This window comes from Peromyscus maniculatus, chromosome 15 (assembly GCF_049852395.1).
Source record: "Peromyscus maniculatus bairdii isolate BWxNUB_F1_BW_parent chromosome 15, HU_Pman_BW_mat_3.1, whole genome shotgun sequence".
In the NCBI taxonomy this organism is placed as follows: domain Eukaryota; kingdom Metazoa; phylum Chordata; class Mammalia; order Rodentia; family Cricetidae; genus Peromyscus; species Peromyscus maniculatus.
In genome coordinates this window covers 34985452-35004677 of record NC_134866.1, presented here as the reverse complement: position 1 = coordinate 35004677, position 19226 = coordinate 34985452, and the positions used below count along the sequence as shown (strand labels likewise).

At 45.0% G+C, this 19226-nt stretch overlaps 1 protein-coding gene and 2 long non-coding RNA genes across 3 annotated transcripts in view; 2 read left to right on the top strand and 1 right to left on the bottom strand.

Moving 5' to 3' along the window:
• The first annotated feature begins 397 nt into the window (after positions 1–397).
• LOC143268665 (uncharacterized) lies at positions 398–12843 on the top strand. The gene is made up of 2 exons (XR_013044723.1): positions 398–542; positions 12509–12843. It is a non-coding gene; the product is annotated as an uncharacterized LOC143268665 (long non-coding RNA).
• LOC121822740 (uncharacterized) lies at positions 4663–17704 on the bottom strand. Its single transcript, XR_006063941.2, has 4 exons — positions 15086–17704; positions 10894–11091; positions 6398–10188; positions 4663–5014 (listed from the first exon to the last, which is right to left on the bottom strand). It is a non-coding gene; the product is annotated as an uncharacterized LOC121822740 (long non-coding RNA).
• Positions 14002–19226, top strand: part of Oxct1 (3-oxoacid CoA-transferase 1) — a 127264-nt gene continuing 122039 nt past the window's right edge. The window contains exon 1 of the mRNA XM_042261494.2: positions 14002–14613. Within this exon, the coding sequence (XP_042117428.2) occupies positions 14536–14613 (78 nt within the window). The 5' untranslated portion in view covers positions 14002–14535. The remainder of the gene's footprint in view (positions 14614–19226) is intronic.

The following is a 19226-nucleotide window of genomic DNA, read 5'->3' as shown; positions in this document are numbered from 1 at the left end:
ATCCAAAGCATAACAAAGATTATCCTATTGTTCCTTCCCATGCACTGATGGACAAAGGAAAGATTAATGTGAAATATGGAGCATAGCTAATCTCCTGAAATTATCCCTGGGTTACCAGGTTAAGAATAAAGCAGGTAAAAGTTGATAACCAAATAGTGTTTTTATTAATGTGGCCAGGAAACACATACAATACCTACCTTCTTAATGAAGAAATCCAAGTTGCCTTTTGGGTTCTTACTCTCATTGATAAAATAATTTAAAAACAGACCAAAAGGATCATTTTGAGTTTGAATAAAAACAATATAACAGGCAAGCTGTAAATCTTGGCAGCTGGTGGGACGAGCAGAATGAAGAAAAGGAAATCATGCCTTTGAGTTGGGCTTTAAAAAAAGAACCATCTTGCTCAGCAATGGAAGTCAGCAAGCAGCCGCATGATGGAGGGGAAGAGAGGCCTCTGAGCAAGCATGAGAAAGTCCTGAGTGGGAGAAAGAGTCACAGTTAGGCTTTGGACTCGTTTCTGAAAGAAGAAGATAGAAGGAAAAGTGAGTTACTTTGTTGTTGTTGTTGTTGTTGTTTCTGTTTATTTAGAACTAAGAAAGGCAAGCAGGCTGAGCAGAGGGTGCAAGATGAACGCTCGGTAAGCAATGTAAGCAGCTGCAGCTGAGGAGCGGCTTCTGGGAGAGCTAAGCACATCATCTCATTAAGGGGTGATTATTTCTCCCGTCTTCTGGCCAGGCGGTTTTACAAGCCTAGCTGAATGAACTCTTAAAGCAGAAGACAACAGTATATAATGATCTAACTTTTGGAGTAGATCAGAATGTCGTATCTCCAGCTAGGGCTGGAAATAGAATCCGTTCCTTCGACCAGGAAGTCATTTCTCTTAATGGCTCTCTCAATAGAGGCCTGGTATCTCAATCTTTTCATACAGCATTTTAAATCCTAAGACGGTGCATTTGTGGTGTTTACCTTTCTAGTGTTACAAGGGAAACAGGAGGTGGTATCCAAAGCCAATCATATCTCTAGAACTTATTTTGTATAACTAAAAGGCATATTCTTTGAATAGCAGTTCTATTGTAGGGTAGACACCACAGACATGGGTTTAATCCAATAGAAAGTCTTTATTAGCTGTCCAGTGAGTACACTAGGTGTTTGGGATCCCAGTGTAGCCTTGAGCCTTTCTCAGGGTGAGCTTTTAAAGACAAAACCCATGTTCTGGGTTGACATACTTCAGTTAACAAGAACAGTTAACCAGAATGGAACCAGAGAAGCCAAAAGGCAAGGTTAGTACATTTGAAGACTTTTCCAGAACTATGGACTTTGGTGGATTAAGTCTTTGTTTTCATTTTGGCTGGTGGTGCTGTCTACATGCTGAGTTTTATGACCTGAATGGTACTTTCATCATGGAGTCAGTTGTGCTAAGGTCCGGGCTCCTACTAAGGTCTGCAGCCCTGTTACAGTTCCTCATTTCCCACCCATCACACTCCTGGAAAACATTATTTGCCGCATTTCTCAGAATTTGACCATGTTGGGACCTAATATTAGTGGAATCATAAAGCATTTGTCCTTCTTCGAGGAATATTTTTTTTTTCTAACAATGCTAGCTAACTCACCAAGGGCCAATATTTACAAATCCCCTCCCTCCTTGTAAAACTTTGGTTTCCACGAAGGCCTTACCCACCCACCCCCACTTCCTGGAACCCGAGGGCCTGGAGCTGCTGAGCCTCTCCCCCTTTCCTACATTTCCTTTTCAGCAATTCTTTTCAAACTAGCCAATCACAAACCACTGTGAGGTTGGACTCCAGCCTATGAGGAAAAAAGCAGCCATCGCCTGTGTTGGGAAAAAACGAGTGAGCTCCCTGCCCTTGTCAATCTTGTTTGAGTTGTTCCTCATTTTTTTGCAAAAGACATGGCTGTGCTGGGCTACCTTCACTTTGTTCTGGTGTTCCTTTGTGCGACACAGGGGTCATTCTTTGTTTCTCATCTTCTAGAGCTGTCCTATTTCATACAGCTTAGCCTCAAGGTTCACTCACACTGTCACACGTGTCATGATTTTTTTTTTTTTTTTTTGGTTTTTCGAGACAGGGTTTCTCTGTGTAGCTTTGCGCCTGTCCTGGTACTCACTTGGTAGCCCAGGCTGGTCTCGAACTCACAGAGATCCACCTGGCTCTGCCTCCCGAGTGCTGGGATTAAAGGCATGCGCCACCACTGCCTGGCTCAGGATATCATTTTTTAAGGTGTAAAAGTATCTAACTATTATGCATTACCATGTTTTATTTATCCACCCATACAGAGATGGATATTTAGGGTGTTCTTCTATCTTGACTGCTATATATAATACTATAATAAACATGAGAGTGCAAATATCTTTTTATGACTGTTTTTGAAAAAAATTTTTGTGTGTGTGTGTGTGTGTGTGTGTGTGTGTGTGTGTGTGTGTGTACACCACAGTAAATGTGTGGCAGTCAGAAGACAACTCGCTGGAGTTCATTTTCTCCTTTCACCATGTGGGAGTGGACTCAAATCAGCAGACTTGGTGGCAAATACCTCTAAAACACAGAGGTCTTATATAAATTATATAATAGAATTTGACTCCTGCCTGTTATGTTTATCCTAATCATTTCTACACACATGGGAGCCCACAGAGGTTTCTTGGTGAGATCCGAGCTTGCCTTACCCAGCAGGGGTACATAAGAGGGTGGATTGACCACATATGTGGTTATCAGGTGATTGGAAGGGTCTGCACTTGGCTGTGCTAGGGAGAGGTCTTTTGCTCCACCCCTTGGCATTCCTTTAAAAGGCCCTTTAGAAAAGACAGAAGGGGCTGGTGCATTAGGACCCAGGCTCTCCCGAGGCTATCCTGTGTTTCTATTAGTCTCTCTCCCCTCTATATTTTTGGCTAAATCTCTTATCCCTCACTCCTCAAGAGTACCCTGGGGGGAAAGGTGAGGGCATGCCCCCCACATACACACAATTTAATATTTTTACTTTTTCATATGGCAAAATAGGGTTTCAGGAGCTAGATATTTATAAGTGACTCTGATCTGTATTATACTGGGCCACTACGATAATACACATGGAACAGGATATGGAAATAAATAAGGAACATTATAATATCTTGGCAGCAGTTTTTGAAATGTATTGCTGCAGGCATTAATAGCTGTCTTGGTACATAATCAGTAGGAAGTGGTTGCCAACATTCACCTTTGGTTTTACTTTCTTCATTGTGAAAAAGAGTAGGATAGTTATGTTTTATTTTTCAAATGAGAGTAGGAAATAATAATGAAAAAAAGCACAGAAGACTTTGTAAGAAAATAAAGAAGTGTAAAATAATACCTAGCTCATTGAGTAACTATTGAATTCATGTTCTTTAATGGCAAGTTATCTGTGGGGAAAGGGCAGTTAGAGGTACTGGATCCAGACAAAAGGCTAAGAGCATGGTGGTCAGCAGAAGAAAGAGAATGCACGTGGAAATAATTAGTACTTTCCCATCTTGATTAAGGAAGAGATGCTCCATCTAAAGAGGTGAGCTGAGAGGCACAGATTAAGGCTCATGGCTTTTGTTAGGATAGAGAAAAGGGCAACTCAAATTAATAAAACCAAAATATGTTGAGCATCTGCTCTGAACTTAGCATTAATCCCATGACACAACGAATATAAAAATCAACAATGACATTCTTGAACAGATCATAATCCAGGAGACAAAAGGCCCTGAAAGCATGGAGTAAAAGAAAATAAAATTGGAAGTGGACTCTGGTGTAAGTAGTCAAGGTTCATGATATGTGATGTTGATCCTCAAAGATGAGCAGGAGCTTGCTCAGTTGATAAAGTAAAAAGTCATTAGCAAAGATTCCATGTCATAAGGTCTCTGTTACGAGCAAGAAACAGAAAGGCTTGAGCCGGGCGGTGGTGGCACACGCCTTTAATCCCAGCACTTGGGAGGCAGAGGTAGGCGGATCTCTGAGTTCGAGGCCAACCTGGGCTATCAAGTGAGCTCCAGGAAAGGCGCAAAGCTACACAGAGAAACCCTGTCTCGAAAAACCAAAAAAAGAAAAAAAAAAAAAAAGAAACAGAAAGGCTGATTTAGTTAAAGCCATTGTGTTCAAAGATTTGTGAAGTAAGAGTGATCCTTCCAAATAAATTCAGATAGAACCCCAACATATAAGATAATTGGTATATAAGATAACATATATCACATTCTTTCATTTGAAGAACACTGTCCTGTTGTAAATGGAAACCAATAGGAACAACAAATCTGATCATGGCTGCAGCCACTGGTTGACATCCAGTGGCTTATTATTACTGTCTTTGTATTTGGCTATACAATATCAAGAACATTTTGATCACACTACAGCTTGCCCTTGACTCTCAGTGCATGCTTTAACTAAAGAATCTGAGAAACTTGAAGCAAGGAGCAGGAAACATTTCCTTCAGTAGCTGACAGCTACAATATCAGTACCTCGTGCTGCCATGTAGAAATGTCAAGTAAGAAGCAATCAAATTGAAATAAAGCCTCTGAAACTATAGTGCACAGTCATGTTTTTAACTTTTTATTGTTTGTGAATTTCACATCATGCACCACAATCCCACTCATCTCCTTGTCTCTCCATATCCACCCTCTGCCCTTGCACCCCCCACCCCCCCCCCCACCCCCGGCCAAAGAAAACAAAAGAATAAAAGAAAAAGATTTTAAAAAAAAAATCTCATGGTGGAAACTGCAGTGTGTCACCTTGTGTCACACGGTTTTCCTTGCAAATGTTCACTGTAATGAGTCATTGGTCTGGTTTGAGGCCTCTGGCTTCCGACACTATCAATACTGGATCTTGCCCTTGCCAGGACTCCTCTGGGATATCCTGTTGTTGCCCTGTGCCATGGAGATCCTGTAGCCTTGGATCTGCAGGACCGGCCCCTTCATGCACTCCAGCAGTTCATGGATGGGGTAGATGTTGGGGTCCGCCAACTCAAAGCCCTGGATCTGGGCCTCGGTTGTATAGGATGAGGAAGTGAGGTAGCTGGGCTAAGAGAGGGCAGAACAGCAAGGCAATGAAGTCATGGATAGATAGGAAGTAACTTGCATTTTGGAAGCTGCAGAGTTGGTGAGGTAAGGTTGGCTGGTGGCCTTCCCTATTTCCCTGATCTAAGGCTTTCAACCCTATATTTGGCTCCATTTTTTTTTTATTTGATAAGATCATTTTAGAAATTCGTCTATACTGGGTGGTAGCTGAGTTGGTCAGCCCGCCTGATCGCCTGCACCAGTGCCACCAAGGTCAGCCTTTCTGTTTTTGCACAGGTGAGGTGAGGGGCCAGCTCTCCTGCCTGGGGCAGCTGGCAAGGGGTGAGACAGGCTCTACCAGAGCGGGGTGCTACAGCCAGCAGGGCCAGCTCTCCCACACTGTCCGGGAGCGGGGCAGGACCAGCTCTCCCACACTGCCCAGGAACGGGACAGGGCCAGCTCTCCCACACTACCTGGGAGTGGGGCAGGACCAGCTCTCCCACACTGCCCAGGAGCGGGACAGGACCAGCTCTCCCACACTGCCCAGGAGCGGGGCAGGGCCAGCTCTCCCACACTGCCCAGGAATGGGACAGGGCCAGCTCTCCCACACTACCTGGGAGTGGGGCAGGACCAGCTCTCCCACACTGCCCAGGAGCAGGAGCGGGGCAAGACCAGCTCCCCCACACCGCCCAGGAGCGGGACAGGGCCAGCTCTCCCACACTGCCCAGGAACGGGACAGGGCCAGCTCTCCCACACTGCCCAGGAGCGGGGCAGGACCAGCTCTCCCACACTGCCCAGGAGCCGGGCAGGGCCAGCTCTCTAGCTTTCATGTCCTCAGAGCTGACTCACCTGTGTCCACGCCACCAGAGCCAGCTCTACTGTGCTGTCCTGGGGGAGGTGTGGAGCCTGCTTTCCCAAGTGCTGTACCTGACAAGGGGTGGAGCTTTCTCTCCTGCTCTCAGGGCCAGCTCTCCCACCTGTAGTAGGTGAGGGGTGGAAGGGGTCAGAGCCGGCCCTGTCCCTCACTGGCTGTGGCACTCCACTCAGGAGAGCTGGCCCCACCCCTCCCCTAGGCAAGGTGGGAGAGCTGGCCCTAAGGGTGTGAGAGCTAGCGGAGAAAAGCAACTGAAAAGGGCATAGTGGCTGGAGAAATGGCTCAATGATTAAGAACACTGGTTGTTCTTCCAAAGGACCCAGGTTCAAGTCCCAGCACTCACATGGCAGCTCACAACTCCAGTCCCAGATGATCTGACACCCTCTTCTGGCCTCCTTGGCACTGCATGCACATGGTGCACAAACACATATGCCAGAAAAACACCCCCACCCCCACTAAATAAACAAATAAATAAAAATTAAAAAAAATTTTTTTAAAGCCACTTAAGGGAGAGAGGGTTTATTTTGGCTCACAGTTTGCAGGTAAAGGTCATCATGGCAGGAAAGGTCACGACAGCTGGTCACATGGTCTCTGAAGTCTGGAAGAAAAGAGCTCTGAATGCACGTGCTTAGCTAAGCTTTCTCCTTTTTATTTATATTTGCAGTCTAGGACATCCCCCGGGGAATGGTGTGCCCCCGGGGAGTGGTGTCATCTACATTTAGTGTAGGTCATCCCCCCCTTAATAAACCCAGTCAAGAAAGCCCTTGCTAGCTGGCCCAAAGGCTGGTACACTGAGTGATTCTCAAGCCTAACAAGTTGATAATCAGTATTAACCATCACAGACAGTATGTATGCTGGCCAGAGCATTCAAGTATTTTAAACAAGCAGATTTTAAACAAGCGAATACTCAGAGAGCAAAGGGATAAAACAGGGAATACAAATAGACAACTCTATGAATGATTTATTTTCTAGGTTTAAATTATAGAAACTGAGATGGTAGAAAAACTATCCTGATGTCTCTTTCCAAAATGTACAATCTGCTAATCATTAATATGTTAAAATATGTCACAACTGAACATACAAGTGATTTGGGTTGCAGTTGCTATAATAGTTAAAATATAAAAAATTCCATTTCAAATGTCAAGCAGTATCTCTGTTGAGTCCTTAGGATTAGATGGGTTTTTAAAGCTTCCTGCCTTGTAAATTCTGGCATTTGGAATATAACTTGTATAATTCTGCCTTGTAAATAACTGGATGTTGGACTTTACCTTGTGATGCTGACAGGAGCTTCTGACTCAGTGATATTGGAAATAAATCTGAAGCAAATAGTAGGAAGACTGAAACAAAGCTTCAGTGGAAGCTTTTCCTCAAGAAGTGGTGGAGAAGGGGGCTGAGCAGCACTGACAGAAGCAGGTATCTGTCTACTACCTCAGAATCAGAAGTAGGATAATATTTTTATGAGATTGCTGGAGTGGGCTACGGTCTGGTAATTGTACAGTTATATTTCTTTTTTTTTGAAAAAAAAAGATTTCATTTTTATTTTATGTATATGATTGTTTTACCTACATGTATGTAAGTGTGCTTTGTGTATGCCTGGTAACTGTGGAGGCCAGAAGAGGGTACAAGATTCCCTGGAAATGGAGTTATAGACAAATATAAGCTGCCATGTGGGTAATGGGAACCAAACCTAGGTCCTCTGGAAGAGTAGCAAGTTCTCTTAACTTCTGAGTCATCTCCGCAGTTACTATTTTCTAAGAAATATCTTCATCTTGGAAGATAAGGGTCAGCAACCAGTTCATCCTTGTGTTCTTTGAGACACTGAGCCACCACCTTGGTCACAGACTTTTTTTTGCCTCTTGTGTCCATCATGGGTACATGTGAAGACTTCTTGAACTATTTTAGGAAAGGTTGTAAAAACACTGGGCACGCATTTGAAATGGAAGTTGTAAGAATGCTTACATTTAAGAGAGAAGCTTACTTGGGAGGGATTCACAATAATCAATCTGAATGAAAGAGAAGTGGAAACTTGGAAATAGGTTTAGTCAAACTGGAGAACTGGGGTCAAATCCAAAGACATCTCAGGAAGTGGGAGATGCAAGGGTAGCAACAATTAATATCATAAAGTAGAGTCTGAATCCTGCCTGATATTTTCCAGGGTGTGAGGAAAGATGAAATATCAGTTATGGTGTAAAAATGTACTCCCTATATTTCTTCACTTTATAACTTGATTCCTAATCACAAATGTAATAATATTTGGAGGTGTGGCTTTTTAGAAAGTGATTAAGTCATGAGGGTGGAGTTTCTATGAAATGGGATTATTGCCAGTATAAAAGTTATAATATAGCTTTCTGCCATAAGGATATAAAGAGGGTAAACAAGCCTGTATAAGAAACCTGTTATAAGAAAAAGAGCAAACATTAAACCTAGCAGCTTATTTAAACAGAGAAATATTTATTTATGAGGCAGCATCCCAAGTCACTAGTAGTTCAGAGAGCTTTACTCATTAATATGGGCAGACATTAAGAAAAACAAAAAGAAATCCCTTGATTAATCACAGCTCAGCATTTGTCTTTTGGGTGCATGGTATCACGAGTTATTTGAGTCATAGGAAAATGGCCTGGTCAGCCTACGATTGGATGAAATATAACTGCTAAGATTGGCTGCCATTCAGCTATTTGTTATAGGAATATATTCTTAAATTAGGTTGCAGTTTGCTTCACTGGAATGCAAAGCACTGAACTAGTTGTCACGCAGATCTTAGGCTCTCTAGCATCCAGAACTGTGTGAGATAAATTTCTAATTATGTTTCCTAGTATAAGGTAGACTGTTGTAGCAAAAGAATGGGCAGACAGCACTTAAGACATACATAAATTCACAAGGTATAGGTTTTTATCACCCTTCTATTATAAATAGATACTGGTTGGTATATTCTCACATATCTCAGCAATTTGCAAAGATATCATTAACTATCACACCACAGGAGCTACTAGTTTAGGGAACGACAGTGTTGGGATTGCTTTGAACTCAATCCAGCTACCAGAATTCACATGTGTCTTGGTTCGTTTGCTCTCAGTTGTTACTGAAGCTATGTGAGTTCATCATGTAAAATTCCAAAGGCACATGTAATTTGGAATAAAAATGTGTATAGGAGAAGAAGATTAGGAAAGATGATTCATTTGTATGTCTCTAAGAAGTGTGGAATTTTGGTTCCCAAAGGCATGGGGGAGGCCATATGGACTAGCTGCCTTTTACTGTTGTGATTAAAAAATACCAAGGCAACTTATAGATGGAAGCATTTATTTTGGCATATGGTTCCAGGAGTATGCGAGTCCATCACGTGGAAAGGCATGGCAGCAAGTAGCAGGCATGGCTGCAGGAACAGAAGCAGAGTTATTGCATCTCAACCATGAGCATGAAATGAGGCAGAGCATGGCAGAAGTAGGATGGGCTCTATACTCTCAAATCCTGTCCCCCGTGACATACTTCCTCCAACAAGACCACACCTCCTAAACCTCCCCAAACAATGTCACCAACTGGGGAACCAAGTGTTTAAATTCCTTTGTCAATCGGGGACATTTCTCAATTAAACCACCACATTCCATTCCCTGGCCTCCAGAAGCTCATGACGGCATTGTAACACAAAATGTATTTAATATAATTTCAAAACTCCCCCATTGTCTTTCACGGCCTCAATACTGCTTAAAACTCAAAAGTTCAAAGTCTCCTTGGGGACTCAGGGCAAACTCTTAATTGTAACCCTTATAAAATCAAAACACAAATTACTTACATTCAATGTATAATTGCCCCAGAATACACACTACCCTTCCAAATGGGAATACTATAACAAAGTAATATCAGAACTCAACAGGGCAAGCACAAAATCCTGCAGTTCCACATCTGATGTCAAAGGGCTTATAGTTGTCTCTACTCCTCGACTTTGCTGCCTGTAATATACACCTCTCTCCTGGACTAATTCCACCCCCTGTATGCAGTTCTCCTTAACAGGTATCCCATGGCTACAGAATCACCAAAATTTGGGTATCTTTGCTGCAATTCAACCTTCACTTTCACAGCTTCATGCAAAACTTCTCAGAGCCTCTTGCCTTCTCAAAGCCTTCATGCAGGGACTCCTCTCCCACAATTTTCCTGGCCTCCGAAGCTCTCTGAAGCCATGAAAGAAGAATTCACGACCCTTTCAATCTTGATTTTTCCTTCATGCATCTATGACAGCACCATGTTGAGAAACCTGCGAAGTCTGGCTATCAACTCGGGATGGATCCTGCCCCAGTGGACCACATTAACAGCTGCCTTTGTTTGCCATTACCTTCCAAGAGCAGAAAAACCTCTTAGTCCTTTTTCTTTCAGAATCTGGAAGCTCAGCTGGGTGGGGTCTCACCCTGTTCCAGTGCTGATTAGGACTTCCCTTAATGGTGTTTAACTCCTTAACAATTGTAGCCTCTCTTTCAGTGCATGCCTTGGCTGTAACATTCCGAATGCCCCTTTTCTTGCCAAACTGTATATTTTGTTTTCTTTCTATCCTACGTGTTCTCTTTCACTGTAGACCCAAAGAAGCATTATCAATAAAAACTATGCCACAGACTCAACATTATGTAGTTCTGAAATTTTCTTCACCAGATAAATTAGCCTGTCACTTTTATATTTAGCCTCAGGCAAGTTCTTAGGATAAAAGCAGAAGGTGGTCAGACTCTCTGCCCAAATGTCACAAGAATGGCTTCTCGCCCAATTGCTAATATTGTTTCCCTCTGAAACCTCTTGAGCTGGGCCTCCTGAGTCCTCACTGCTCTCAGCACTGGTGTATTTCAGGTCTTATTAGGATTACCACTTAAAGGAGTCAACTGCTTTTCTCGTCCACATTTCCAGTCTTGCACATTCCCCCTCAAAACAATATGGTCACATGCTTCACAGCAATAGCCTACTCTCTGGTACCAGCATCTGTATTAATTACTTATCTGTTGGGGTGACAAAAAACCATGACCAAAAGCAGCAACTTATTTAGGAAAGCACTTACTTTGGCCTACAGTTCCAGAGGGATAAAAGTCAGTCACGGCAGTCTCTCCCTCTCACTGGAGAGGCTGAGAATGAAGTTGAGTGCACTAGATTGCTGGGTTTTCCTCCTGAAGCTTTCTTAGCCCCTTAACATGACTCTCATTTTCATTCCTGGGGTGAGCTCTTTCTGACCGTGTAGCGCATATATTTTCATTTTCTTCTACGAAAAATGGAATAGGGAAAGAGTCAATTCTTTTTTCTTTCTTTCTTTTTTTTTTGAGACATGGTTTCTTTGTGTAACACTAGCTGTCCTGGAACTCACTCTGTAGATCAGGCTGGCCTCGAACTCACAGAGAATCGCCTGCCTCTGCCTTGAATGCTGGGAACAAAGGCATGAGTCACCATCGCCTGGCAGAATCCAATTCATTTTAATGTATTAATTAAACAAAATCAAGTAAAAATTATTGCTTCAAGGGAACGATGGAAATATTAGGTTAACAAAATAGGCAAATCAAGGCATAATGATTTACAGAGTAAACAGTACTTAGGTTTGCAAATTTATATGAGGACTTTGTATATTTTCTTACTGGAAGACACAGTGTTTGAAAGATTTTTTTTTCTCTGCGGCTTAAAGGATCATTATATAAAGTGAGGCATTTATGCATTTTTGTAACTGCTTCACACCACATAGATAAAACTCCTATGACTAGTTAAGCCAGTCAGACAACATTTGAAAGCCGGTCTTCCCAGCCCCTGACTTTCATCTTGGAGGAACATGCTGTTAACTAGGGAAGGGTGTCTTATCTTTCAGTAAAAGGAGGAGCTATTACACTATATTTCAGGAGAATTAAAATGAAATCTCTCAAGCAGAAACACGGTGACTATACTCTAATTCACGATCCAACAGAGTGCATTCACCTGGTGAAAGACACCTCAACTCTCAACCTCAGAACACAAACTTCCCTGTTAGTTGTGTGGGACCTGTCATTTATAGTCTCTGAGTTTAGTCTTTCCAGTCTTTAAGAGTGTGAAAATCAAGTGGTATAATATTTTATGAGGAAACTTTCATGAATGTGAAATATTTGTCACAAACTGCCTGTCAAGTGTATTGAGGATGCTGGTCCTGCTAGTGCAGGCCTATAATCCTAGCTACTCGGGAGGTTGAGACAGAAGAAGGATCAGGAGTTCAAGGATAGCCCTGGACTACAGAGCTTATTTAAGGCTCAGCTGGGCAACTTAAAAATACAGCAGAGGATATAGTGCAGTGGTTGGGTGCTCATGCAGGAGGCCTTAGGTTCAGTCCCCAGAGCCTATGCCCCCACACATATGGGAGAGGGAAATGTTCCTATTAATCAGAAATTTAAAAGAATCAGGATTTTTACATGCAAGTTAAAATTAAAATGACCTTCGTAGAGCCTGGATAAAGATTTGTACAGAGTAAGTACTCTTTTCAAGTTGCATTGATAGCTTGCCTTACACATTGTTGAGCAGGTATAAAATGAAGCCGATGACGGAGGCATCAGCAACACAGCACCCTGTCTTCTGGCTATGCAGTAGGAAGCCTGATTTTTTTTTTTTTTCCAAGAGCAGTAGTTCCCCAGAATACAAGATTTAAAATACCTGTTTTCCTCATCTAGGAGCAACAAAATGAACCAGCCAAGAAGAATGCGTCAGATGACTACACACACAGTTGCCAGTGCCCTTCCCTCCGCCCCCCTTTTCACATGGCCCTGGAAGGGAAAAAATGGAAAAGGAACCCTGGCTTTTGTTCCTTCTATAAACTGCAATACAACAGCTGCCACGTACGTACGTACTGTGTTGGGGCTAGTCAGGGAACCTCAGTTTGAACTCTTCACAACCTGGAGCATACTAAAATGTGCCTGAAAATATCCAGGAATACTGAGTTAACTTTTTCTAGGTGACTTGATCGTTTCACCTGATGTTTTACTCCCCATATTAAAGCCATAGTATTCACAGGGAAAAATCTTTGAGTTACAAGAATACTGAGATGGTTGCTTTTGTGGACAGACTTAAGAAGGATTTATCCATTTATTTTGTGCATATGCAAATGCATGTGCGCAAGCACATGCCACAACACACGTGAGGTTAGAGGATGACTTGTGGGAGCTGGTTCTCCCCTGGCACCATGTGGGGCCTGGGTGTCAAACTGAGGTCACCAAGCCTGGAGGCAAGTGCCCTTAACATCTTACCAGGCCGATCGGTAGATTTTAATTAAACCGGATTATTCATCCCTCACTGCCTTAGTGTCCTTTCTAAGGAAGTTAAAGGGTCGTTTAATTTTCTCATGGGCTTTGCATTATCTCAAAATTAAATCAGTCTCTCAGGATGTGGGCAGCCTTTAATCCAATACAAAGTGTTCCTGGGCTTCCAGGTGGTTTTTTTTTTTTTTCCACCCTGCCATGTGCATAGAAGGTCCTGACGAAATCGAATTTGTTCAGGTCCAATGGGTGCCAGTCAAAAGATAAGGCTTGAGCCAGGCACGATTGCACACACATACACACACACACACACACACACACACACACACACACACACACTTGGATAAGCTGCAGCAGAAGGGGATGGAGAGGTGGAGGTCAGCCTAAGACACACATCCATGAGTTTCAGTGAGGGCGATATAGAGAAATGCTTTCTCAAACAAGACAAAACAAAAACAGCAACCAAACAAAACTCCAAAAAAAGTTAATCCAACCCCGAAACTGAAGTAAATTTAGTGCCTAACATTGGCGTGTTCACTGTGTCCCAGAAGCCTTGCCTAGCTTTTCTCATACAAAACCAAGACAGGCAGGACACTACAAGGTGAGGCAGGTTACGCAAGTTGGCTAAGGACAGGACAGACACTTCTGTTTGTACCTGCTGTGTGATCTCTGGAATTGTTGGGACTCCGGTGCCAGGAAAATCCTGGAACATAAACTAGGATGATGGGGAACAAGGGCCCAGTTCTAATTTTGTCCCTCTGTCGGTTAAGCAGGACACATCTCCTGAGAGTCAGTCAGCACACAGTTGGTTTTCTGAGGAAATTAAGGCCAAAGCCAGACTTTGTGTGTGTGTGTGTGTGTGTGTGTGTGTGTGTGTGTGTGTGTGTGTGTGTGTGTGTGTGAGGTGGATGAGAAATGTTAGAAATATGAGCGGTCTAGACCTGGGAGAAGATCTTTTATCAGTGACCCTTGGTGCCTGTACACATTCCAGAGGCTGACCTGGAAAAGTAACCAAGAAGTTCAGCAAGAGGACCCCCTCCAGCCCACTTTTAACCCCAGTCAATGGCAAGCCTCGCGCTGGGGGGCAGGCACACACTAGCGCCTCCTCCAGGCTTAAGGTGGCTGCGGGTGCGCCCGCAGATAACCCCAGCACATCCGGCCCGGGGACCTTCGGCGGGACTCGCTTCCACTCGGAGCCGTGGGCCCCTCCCTGTCTCGCTGCTTGACAAGCCAGCCGCCTGCAAGGGGCGGCACCGCCCTGAGGTCCCCTAGGACGTCACGGACGCGCGGTCGAGCCTCCAGCCCGCCCCCCACGGCTCGCCTTTCCCTTCTCTCCTTAGCCGGTGACGCCGCCGCGGCCCCGAGCAACCAGCGCTTGCACACACTCCCGCGCGCTCGCCCCGCTCCTCCAGCCCCTCCAGCTCCTCCCGCACCCGGGTCCGAAGATGGCGGCTCTCAAACTCCTGTCCTCCGGGCTTCGCCTCTGCACCCCGGCCCGCAGCTCGCGGGGCGCCTGGCACAAGGTAAATCGAAGGGGGAAGAGGAAGGCCACGCGCGGGAAGAAAAAAAAAAAAAGCGCGGACGAGCCGCGAGCGGCGCGCGCGTCCTCTGCCCTGCCCGTCCCCACCATCTCCAGCCGGGGACCTGGCATCTGCAGCGCGCCGTGCCCGGGGCTCGGAGACGGTCGGGTTTCAGGCTCGCCCGCGCCACGGGCCGTCTATCTGTCTTGTCTGTCTTTGCTTCTCCATCCGCCTCCTTGATGGGGCGAGATGAAGACAAGCTGTGCGTGCAGCGCTGAGAAGCGGTCGGGGCTCTGGGCAGCGCAGCAGCGACTTTGGGTGGGGGGGAGGGTGCCCGCGCCCCGGGGGCTCGCGTCCCCCACCCGCCTGCCCGCCTACGCCCTTGGGAAAGGGTCCCCGGGGCCGCCGCCCTAGAGAGGGGCGGGTTGGAGGAGCAGAGCCGGGAAGGGCGGCGCATCGAGGCTTGCAGCCCCACCTGAGGGAGCCTCTGGCGTTTGGCGTCGGCGCCAGCTGAGGCCCAGAACCCCCGGCCGGGTTAACCGCTGCTGGCTCAAGTTCACCGCCAAGTGGGCGGATGCTGTGTGCGGCGGGGGGCGGACTGCCGCTCCATCCTCCCCTTCCCTATATGGCGGTGGAAAGGGGAACCCGGACTGGAGCGCTCGTCATGGGGCGTCTAGCCTGCCAAGCGGTTGGGAGCGGATGGAGGACTGGCGGTGCTCCGCTGCAGGTTGCAATGCCTCCCCGCTGCAGTCTGCAAACGCCGCCGCCATCCCTTACTTGTAGTCTCCTCCCGCCCCCACCCCCCCACCCCCAGATCCGGATTAGAGACATGCAATTTCCAAAGACCTTTAAAAATATACCTTGACCCACTACACTCCCACAGCTCCACTAAATTGGTATCCAGAGACACCCTCCTAGCGGATCAGCGGGTCGTGGGTGTTTTTGCTTGTACACCAGCTTGCCTGTAAGCACACATTCCGGTTGGATTTCACTGTGGGGCCAAGGAACTGAGTGCTGGACAAGAGTTCAGCTCCAGGAGGGTGACTTCACTGTGGTGGGTTCAGTTTGCTCAGGAACCTCTTCTTTGAACAGGAAAACGAAGTGTTTTCTTTGGTGATGTTTCAGATTGTAGTTCCGAGTTTAAGAATGCATTGCACAGGGCATGTGCTCACCATGTGTACTCTGAACTGCTTTCTTTCTCTGCTGCTCATTCCCTTGCTAGAGAAGTCATCAAGCTACTCCCGCATGTCCTAGGGAATGCCTCAGACCTGAATTATTGCATTGTTAAATTCCTCATAGGAGGCATTTTGGTAATTAGATACAGATTTGGGTACACAAAACATGATTAAAAGAGAACTTGACCATCAGTCAGCCTGCTGCAAGTGATGGAGCAGGTGCCAAAACCAGGACACAGGGATGTCCTTGGGCCAAGGTCGAAACATTCTTTTGGTAGTGCATGTTTGTCTGAGTATAATTTATTCACCCCTAGTCTACCCCACTTTCAATATAATCATTAAACCATTTCCCAAGCCAGCAAACCTCCAGGTGGATGAGCTATAATTATGGGTTTTCTGTCTCTTATTAAAAGTTCGTGGCAGAGTTCAAAGTTAGGCTTCTCGGGTATGGAAAAGAAGGCCTAACTCTTGCTGTCTGGAGTATTCTCCCGGCTCACGCATTGATTGGTCTTCCTGCTTGCTTAGTACTGAAGTCATCCCACCTCTCTTGAGTTGTGAAACTTGTGTACTTGTTGAATGTTGGGACCCTGATATAGGTCAGTTCTTTGTCCCCCTCAACATCGCACACCGCTTCGAAAAGAATGCTCATTGACTGTGTGCACGAGAGAACTCTGCTAGCAGCTTAAGTGACCTTGAACATTTTCCAGCTAAATATAGCCAACAGGTAAACTGAGATAGTTGTTAAAGATGCTTTTATCTTTTTGTTTTGGGAGACAGGCTCTTGCTCTGAGGGCCAAGAAGGCCTGGCAGCCATGATCCTTTTGCTTCAGCTTGCAGAGGTCTGAAAGTACAGGTGTGGGCTTATTTACCATGCGTGGCTTAAAAAACAAAAACAAAAACAAAACAAAAAATGTTTTCTGTGTTTATTTCTTTTTTCCCCCCCATGGTGAGCAAGTTCATTGTCTGAAACTTTAGCATGACTCAGGTTTACCTGGAGGCTTTTAAATCTGATTGCTGTGCCAACTCCAAGGTTTCTAATTTGGTGGGCCTTAAGTGGACTCATTCACAATGAACTTGGATCGATTCCTCTTGGCAGAGGTGCCACACTTCCTGGCAAGCTTGTATGCGCCTATTCATCCGAGTATTGCTGCCTCTTCCTCCTAACTAGTTTTTTTTTTTTGTCTCTTTCCATGACTTCTCTTCCCTAATTCTGTTTACTAAACTTCAATACTAAGGTAGGCAAAGTCAGCCTTTCCATGTCATGATTTCTTTGATAGTAGCAAGGTGACAACGTTATCACTTGGGTGTGTAGTTCTCTATCATTAAGGTAATATATGTATGTATTTAAAATGTGTTTTGGGCCAGTGAGATGGATCATGGATTATAGCCTGAAGGTTTTTCCGGTCTTGCCCAGCCCTGCAGTCCCGCAGCCACTTATAAAATAATCATTCAGAGGCTTAATATTATTTACAAACTGTATGGCCTAGGGCAGGCTTCTTGCTAGCTAGCTCTTTCTTCTTAAATTAACCCATTTCTATTAATGGGTTATGTTTTGCCAAGTGGCCGTGGCATTACCGGTCTGCTGGCATCTTGCTTCTCCTTTGGCTGCAGCTGGCATCTCCCTCACCTCTCCTTTCTTCTCTCTGTGTATCTGCTTGGATTTCCCGCCTGCCTGGAAGCTGCCTTGCCATTGGCCAATGCAACTTTATTTATCGACCAATTAGAGCGACACATACTCACAGCATACAGAAAGACATCATCCCCCAGCAGTGGATAATGGCACTTCCCTAAGTCTGATGACCCAAGTTCGAGCCCTACGCCTTACACGGTAGAAAGAGAGAACTGACGTCTGCAAGTTGTCCTCTAACATCCACAGGGGCACTGCGGCACATCCCTTCCCTACCCAGATACAAACGCACGCACACAAAATTAAAAAAAAAAAAGTCAAAAATTAAAAAAAAAAAGTCAAAAATCTCAAATGTATTTTAAACATGTGTTTGGTGTATTTTCATCCCAAAGTACATTTCCCCCAAGTTCTCCAGTGTTGAATGACATCGGAAAGAGTTGGAGGAGAAAGAACTAACAGTGGCAGTGAATGGCTGGAAAGGAAGTCGTGAGATGAAATTTAGATTCAACCATGGAGTAAGACTTCAGAGGTCAGGTCGAAGAGCTGAAGGTCAAAGTGGAGATGATGCCGAAGGGAGAAGCATTAAACAGAAAAATATTTTCCACTCTTAAGAACTTTGTTTCTTTCATTAAAGTGCTACTTAATCACTATGTTCCTCACTCCTTTTTTTTTTTTTTAAAGATTTATTTATTATGTATACAGTGTTCTGTCTGCATGTATGCCTGCCAGCCAGATGAGGTCACCAGATCTCATTACAGATGGTTGTGAGCCACCATGTGGTTGCTGGGAATTGAACTCAGGCCCTCTGGAAGAGCAGCCAGTTATCTTAACCTCTGAGCCATCTCTCCCAACTCTCCTCACTCCATTTTCATATCAGAAATGAGTACCAGCAATAAAATGGGGTTCTGCTGAAGGTAGGAGAGTAGACAAATATGAGATATTTGTGAGGAAAAGCTATCCCCAGAGTAAGTGCCCCACATTCTTTTACGTACTCTGTGCAAGCGTGAAAGTTATTTATATATTTATCTATTTGGCAGCAGCTGGTACATGAACTTTTTTTCCCCCCAGGAATGATCTCATGAAGCCCAGGCTAGCTTCAAACATGCTATGTAGCCAAGGCTGACCTTCAATTTCTGATCCTTCTAGCTTCTAGTACTGGGATTACAGCTGGCCCACTGGGGCCCACGAGGGCTTTGTTCACGCTAGGCAAGCCCTCCACCAACAAGTTTGTTTTTTCAAAACATCATTTAATGTATAGAATATATTGGAAGGAGAAGGTTAATTGGGAGTGGTTTAAATAGAGTGTCTTTAAACTTGCCCGTCTGAGGAAAGAAGGTAGATGTTAGCAGAGATACACGTTTCCCCAGTTGCTTCGTCTTAGGAATTACTGCCAGTGACATGGGTCTATCTTGACCCGCAGAGACACAGTGTAAGTAAAGGAGCAGGGGAGAAACTGGTTAAGACTGGTTAAAACTGCAAAGGCAAAAGCTTCCTGTGTGGCCCCTAAGGTGCTTTCTGGGCTTTGGGTTTTGAAGACCCTCTGTGGTACAGTTAGCCACGGGCATTGGGTTTCCTCATTGCCCCGCCGTCTGCACTCACTTCCTGGCTCGCCAGCTACCTCCCATTTTGCAGACTGGCAAACTGGATGGCAAATGGCATGACCATATGGCCGGATAGTGGTGTGTGTTTGTAGTCCCGGCTGCATGGCATTGAGGCAGGAGGATTGCTCAAGGCCAGGGCTTTGAGACCAGCCAGTCCCACACAGTGAGATATTGTCAAGAAGAAAGAATGACAGGACTGGACACATGAAGGAG